The 6,325-nt window shown below is 33.8% G+C and overlaps 1 protein-coding gene across 2 annotated transcripts; it reads right to left on the reverse strand.

Annotated features, from left to right (window-relative positions):
- Positions 1-560: 560 nt before the first annotated feature.
- On the reverse strand, positions 561-6,057 carry LOC137817860 (disease resistance protein Roq1). 2 transcript variants are annotated; one of them, XM_068621087.2, is made up of 6 exons: positions 5,482-6,057; positions 4,271-5,384; positions 3,890-4,171; positions 2,841-3,602; positions 2,127-2,763; positions 561-1,068 (listed from the first exon to the last, which is right to left on the reverse strand). In XM_068621087.2, the coding sequence occupies exons 1-5, from the start codon at positions 5,970-5,972 to the stop codon at positions 2,200-2,202; spliced, it is 3,213 nt and encodes a 1,070-aa protein (XP_068477188.2). In that variant the 5' UTR covers positions 5,973-6,057; the 3' UTR covers positions 561-1,068; positions 2,127-2,199. The 2 variants fall into 2 exon arrangements, with proteins under 2 accessions (XP_068477188.2, XP_090153457.1); XM_090297331.1 differs by lacking the exons at positions 561-1,068; positions 2,127-2,763 and having other exon boundaries at positions 2,954-3,138; positions 3,425-3,602; positions 5,482-6,025.
- Positions 6,058-6,325: the final 268 nt, after the last annotated feature.

Raw genomic sequence — 6,325 nt, forward strand, 5'->3', positions numbered from 1 at the left:
AACAGATTATTGATGCACTAGCATCAACAGATTATCAAGCTCAACATGATAGAAAAAACGTGCAGAAGAAAGGGGTGTTGGATCTTAATACTTCAGATGCAATTTTGGCTCAGAACAAAATTCTGACACAGCAAATTGAAGCATTGACTAAGAAAATGTCTAAGCTTCCAGAACAATTACAAGTTGTGCATTCTTAACAGAGCTAGACTCAATCCATGAAGTGTGATTTTTTGTGGAGGTGATCATCCAAATGACTTTTCAAAATAATCCATCTAAAGAAGAGGTTCATTTCCTGAGCAATTAGGGAAGGCAAGATGGTTTCTTAAAAACTTATCAAAATAGTACGTCTAAAGGTTGGAGGAATAATCAGAATCAAAGTTTTGGGTGGAAGCAAGATGTTGGTCCATCTAACAGGGAAGGCATGGATTGTGAAACTATGGACCTAATTGATGAAGAATTGAAGTGGTTTTGGTGCTTAGAAGTAGAAAGAGGTGTGGCTAATTTCTAGGGATTCACTAGGCCTTGGAGGTTCTCTAGCAATTGGAGATTTTGAGGGAGAATGATTACGATATTAAGAGTAATTCATTCAATTAATTGCAAATCTAAGTACAAGAGGTGAATGTGACCTATTTATAGGAGAAGAGGTGAAGATAGCTTGCTCCTTAAGCTACCATAACTCTAGTTAAGCAAGCTTAACCATGGTGAGCTTTAATAGCTTAAGTAGGTGTTGTCCAAGCCCTTTTAAGGTGCTTTAGGAACCCTTGCTTGTATGACAAGTGAGGGTTTCAAGAGTGTCTTTGATTTATTTACAATATTATCTAGAAATGGTCCAAAAATAAAGACCTGAAAGCTATTATACTATTTACAGTTTCTATATAAACACAAACTAATACAATTATTCATGATGTAGATTCTTCTGTTCTTAGTCTTGTGTATGGTGACTTAGGACTTGTGGATGGTCGTCCATCAAGGTCCCTCCTTTCAAAAGGAAATGCCTTCAGATCAAGTTGTCGGTGCCACCTTATTTGTAAACAGTTGACTCAATATCCACTTGGTTCATGGATCCATCTGAAGAAGATAGCAAACAAGTTGATGGGTATGTAAAAAAAAAAACAAATTAGTTTCTACAAGCACAATGTAATTTAAAATATTTTTATCAGATTGTTGCTCTGCACTTTTATTTTTGAAGATGGAAGTCTAGCTAGTGGTAAGTAATTCTGAAGATTGTTTCTCTGCACTTATAAGTTATTTCAGTAATTTTTAAATCACACTTATTGTCAAATTCCTTTTTAATCTTCCTACTAGTACTTTGGCTACTATTTTAAATACACACCTACTAGGGATTTCAACGTATAATCACTTAAACTTTATGGAGTTGATAAAAAAAACTTAAACTTTATGGATGATTGGGATGAGTATGATTAAAGACGGGTTTCCCCTCTCAAAAACTTTTCAGATTCCTGGACTCCCGGATTTATGAACTCCAAGAACTCTTTAATGAATATTAAATTATACTCATAAGACCTAGGCTTTACTTTCACACTCCCTCCCACATTGCTTTTTTTACTTCTGTCATCTCAAACTTTAAGGCTAAGTCACGTTTTAACTTCTATCCTCAATGCATGATATAACTTCAGAAAAGATCTTTAACAATTGTATTCTGTCTTTTTTTCATGTTCTTTATCAGACAACATAAAATTTTCTAGAAGAAGAATTATGCTAAAGAGGTACCAACACACATAATAATAATGATAATAATCCCTTAGCAAGGTTATCAAGGTAAATTTGTAATATACTAATACACACATAGTTCTATTAAATTTGTAAATAACTCCTAAATCTAAAAGGAGATTATCAAATGTACATGATTTCTTATATTTACTTTTTTCCGTTTTAGCTTTTGTTAACATTTAAATTTTCACACCTTTGAAAATTGTAAAACTAGACACTTAGTAAACTGATGTAAGGAGTTAGATTGCCTCAGTTATTCATCCAAAAAAGTGGATCACTGCTACAAATTTGAACTTTAATGTAACAAATAGAAACCATCATTTTGTCATTAATAAAAAAACAGAGTAACTTATTAATAATTATGACATTCGTAATATTTGTGTATTAAATTTTACCTGAAAAAGGATTAACATTTGTTTGATGGAGTGGTGGTTGAGAAGAAATTTGCAAGCTGAAGGCTCTCCGTGGTTAATTACTTATTAGGAGTTTCCTCTTTCGAGATGAAGAATTTCCGCTGAAAAACATGTTTGAGTTTAATTGTTGAAGATCTTCTTTAAATACCCAACGATACCCGCAATTCTTCACCACAACACGTAAACCTTGAGGACTTTGAACAACGGTTTCAAATTGAATTCCATGCATGGTATTTGGATATCTGCTTAGAAGATGAATGAATTCTTCTCTAGAGTAAAACACTGTCAACAAGTGATCTAATTCGAGTGTTACCAGATCTTCCCCGAAATGTATTGGAACCATAAAATGATATCTTGTCGAATGGTGGACATTACTGACACCGTATACAATAGTAGGGTAGAAAGAATCTTGATATCTTCCACCCAAATTCATAGGATCTTTGTGTGTGACAAATAGAACACAAACGGCAACACCTATCCAATTTGGGTCATCTAGAACAGTAGACGGGTCCATATTTATTGATGTACTTGCATTTTGTTTATCGAACCACTTTGGAATGTGAGTTCCAGGAATAACAATTGTCATCTGAGCTGAGGAAATAGTAGGTTGCAAGTAAACCTGAAATCACCAAATTCAGTTATAGATAAATAGCGTACAAAGCAAAAGTGAGAAACGAAAGAAAGGATAGTCGTCACCTCAAGATTTTGCATCATCCAAGAAAAAACCATGCTATAACACTTTTCCATTTCACTCAACTTGGGGCAATAAAAAATGTATAATCCCCCGTAGTATCCGACCTTTGTTTTTTCTTTTTTTGTCGGAAGCTCGGGCAAATATTTCAGCTGCTTGCAGTGTTCCAAGTTCAAACTTTGAAGATTGGAAAGTTCCTTGATGGTGCTTGGTAGTGTCACAAATTCGTTTCCCCCCAAATTTAAATATTTTAAAGAACGTAAGTTCCCAATTTCATCTGGGATTTGATGTAGATTGCAGAAGCTTATATCAAGATCGAACAAACATGGGATACAAGACAAAGAAGACAATAACAAACCAAGTGAATCTTCAGGTTTTGGAGGGGAGAAAAAGTGGAAAGGAAACATTAGAAGTTTGTATAAAGGCAATTGGATGACATTTGTATTTTTATCAACATTCTCCAAATGTTCTGTGTGCCTTTGGTCCATTAACATCTTACTGTTTAGTAATTTTGAACAGCCAGAGAGAATCAAGCTACGAAGAGAACTGAGCCCAAATATGACATTCAGATTAAGGAAAAGTTTCTTACAATTTTTCAAATTCAAATACCGAAGTTCTATTAGAAATCCAATTGACTGATCAATCTGGATAATTTCTGTACATCCTTCCAGAATGAGATCCGTAAGACGTGGAACCTCACTTAAGTCTGGAACCTCAATAAGATTTTTGGAGTGACAGAGATCAAGCGTTCTCAAATTAGGCAAACACTGAAAGAGAAACACAAGTAAGGAAAATTTTAGTTTTCCATTAAAAAGGTAAAAAAAGATAAGTCTTAATTTTTTTATTTGTGCAACTAGAAGACTAAATAAATAAAAAATTAATCTTTCCCCTTTTTTTTATGTAAAAGTAAGCTAAAAAATGAGAAGAAAGTATCTTTATATTTGATCATTTAAGACAAAATTTAACTGTGTAAAAAAAGTTCAGTAAATATGACATAGAGCATTTTTGGGTTTGTTCGAGACAAAGAAATCTAAAAACCAACAATATATAGTACCTTTTTGCCAACCCATAATCGCTTGATATTGCTATGATGCAGGATCAATTCCACAAGTTGATCTAGATGGAAAGTTGATGGCAAAGACATGAAAGGAAAGTAATCCCAGAATAGGTATCTCAGTTCACTAGAAATGTAATTGAGAGTCCCAAAACAGTTCACGTTGTGAAGAATGAGCAATTCAAGGCGATTCATTTTTGAGAGAGCATCCACTTTTATTCTTCTTTGAAGGAACTCTTCTTGGTGCTGTTCAATAACTATGGCTTCAACATTTTTGGCTTCCTAAAGCATTTTATGGAGAAAAAATTATTACATTTTTTTTATTTTATAAATTTATGAAGAATGGCAAGCTAAGAATGTGTATTAAAATAATTCTTTTACCTTATTTATTTCCATGACTTTTTGGAGATCCTTGAAGCTCCACAACCTACTCCACTTTCTTGGTTCCTTGGGTGCTTTTTCTCGGACAATACTCTTACCCAACTCTTTCAACAAGTTGTGCATTTCAATAATACCTTCTCGATAACTTATAAGTGACTTCTCAATCAGAACTTTCATACCAATGTCAGAATAAACTTGTCGGTAGTCTAGAAGTTTTTCCACTTCCCACTTAAAAAGATAGTGATGACTAGTAGTGGATAAGAAACAAGCAATATCTAAAAATATTTCTTTCTCTTGATGCTCCAATCCATCATAACTTACTCGCAACACATCCATGATATTTTTTCTTGGATTTTCTTTCATTCTAGTCAATGCACTTCTCCATTCAGAAACATCTCGATCAAATAAAAATGAGCCCAATACTGTAATTGCTAATGGGAGACCTTTCACATACTTCAATACATCAAATGTCAACTCTTCATATTCTTTCGGAATATCCTTAGATTTGAAAGCTCTTTTGCAAAATAATTTAAGAGCTTGAGTTTCATCCAAGACTTTAACATTGTAAACTTCATTTACTCCATAATTTTGTAAGATACGACAATCGGTAGAAATTATAATAATCCTACTACCTGCACCTAGATATTCAGGATGCAAACCCAATTTCTCTAACTGTTCAACCTGATCAACATTATCAAGAACAATAAGCGTCTTTAAGTGACGTAGCCTATTTTTCATCAACATAGTTCCATGGGAAACATGGTGTATCTCCATATTTCCTTGATTTAGAACTTGACAAAGAAGTTGTTTTTGTGCACTTGTTACTCCAAGATCCAAATAAATTTTACTTAAATCATCAATGTAACACCAAGCATCGTATTGAGGAGAGATTTCTTTAAACAATGTATTTGCAAGTGTCGTCTTTCCTATTCCACTCATTCCATAAATTCCAACAAGGCGAACAATATGATTTGCACTCAAATCTAAAAGTTCTTCCAATTGTTTAACACGAGAATGCATATCAACTAAATCATCTCCAAAACTCCAAATTTGATTACGACCCAATATGTCGATTACCCTTTCAACAACCTTTTCAATTTCTTCATATTGTTGCCTGTGCAGCCAAAGTTCAATCATCACCGAGATCTTAGTTAAGACTTTCAAAAACAAAATAGAATATGTAACATAAAAATATGGCTATGTGTACTTACTTATTTTGGACATCCCACCCACAATGACCGCTACTCCTTTTTAGAGCTTCCCTCCATTTTTTTACCATTTCCAAGTCATCTTTGAACCTTTCTTCGTGTTCATCAAAAGCTTTTGCAAACTCTCCACTCTGCTTTCGGACCTCAGAAGGAGTGACATCATAGAAAATAGGGAGCAATTTTCGACCTTTTTCTTTCACCCAATCAACGATCTTTGTAAGCTCTTTCATGCACCATGTGGATGATGCATAGTCCTTTGAGAAGACAATTATGAAAACTTCTGACCCTTCAATAGCGTACAAGAGCTCAGACTCCAGGAAATCCCCTTTCTCGATTGTTCGGTCATCTCTAAAGGCGACAACTCCTTTTCTTTGAAGGGCTGCAAAAAGATGATTTGTGAAACCGTTACGAGTATCTGCACCTCTAAAGCTAACAAACACGTCAAAATTCTTAGCGTGTGAGGAAGAGCTGCGTTGGATTTTGTTGGAAGCCATTGGAGAAGGTCAAAACTCACCTGCTTAAAAAGATATACTCTTAAGGTATCAGTCGGAGTCAAGTCTTTATAAAACAAATATAAAGCGCGTGGGAATAAAAAATCATTGGAAAGACTTTGATGAGTCACGCGTGAACTGCAATAATTTCCACACAACCAAAGTTCGAAGAACTTTTCCTCCAACTTTTCTAACCAAGCCTGTCCCAACCTCTATATAGTTTTCTCTTTAATTTTTTTATATCAACGTAGTGAAATTCAAATTTAAAATGGTCAAAATAAATAAAATTAAAATTTTATAAAATAAATAAATATATTAAAACAATTTCATTTCACATAAATAATATTTTACCAATA

Source organism: Phaseolus vulgaris, chromosome 11 (genome assembly GCF_051622355.1).
Source record: "Phaseolus vulgaris cultivar YP4 chromosome 11, ASM5162235v1, whole genome shotgun sequence".
Taxonomy (NCBI): Eukaryota; Viridiplantae; Streptophyta; class Magnoliopsida; order Fabales; family Fabaceae; genus Phaseolus; species Phaseolus vulgaris.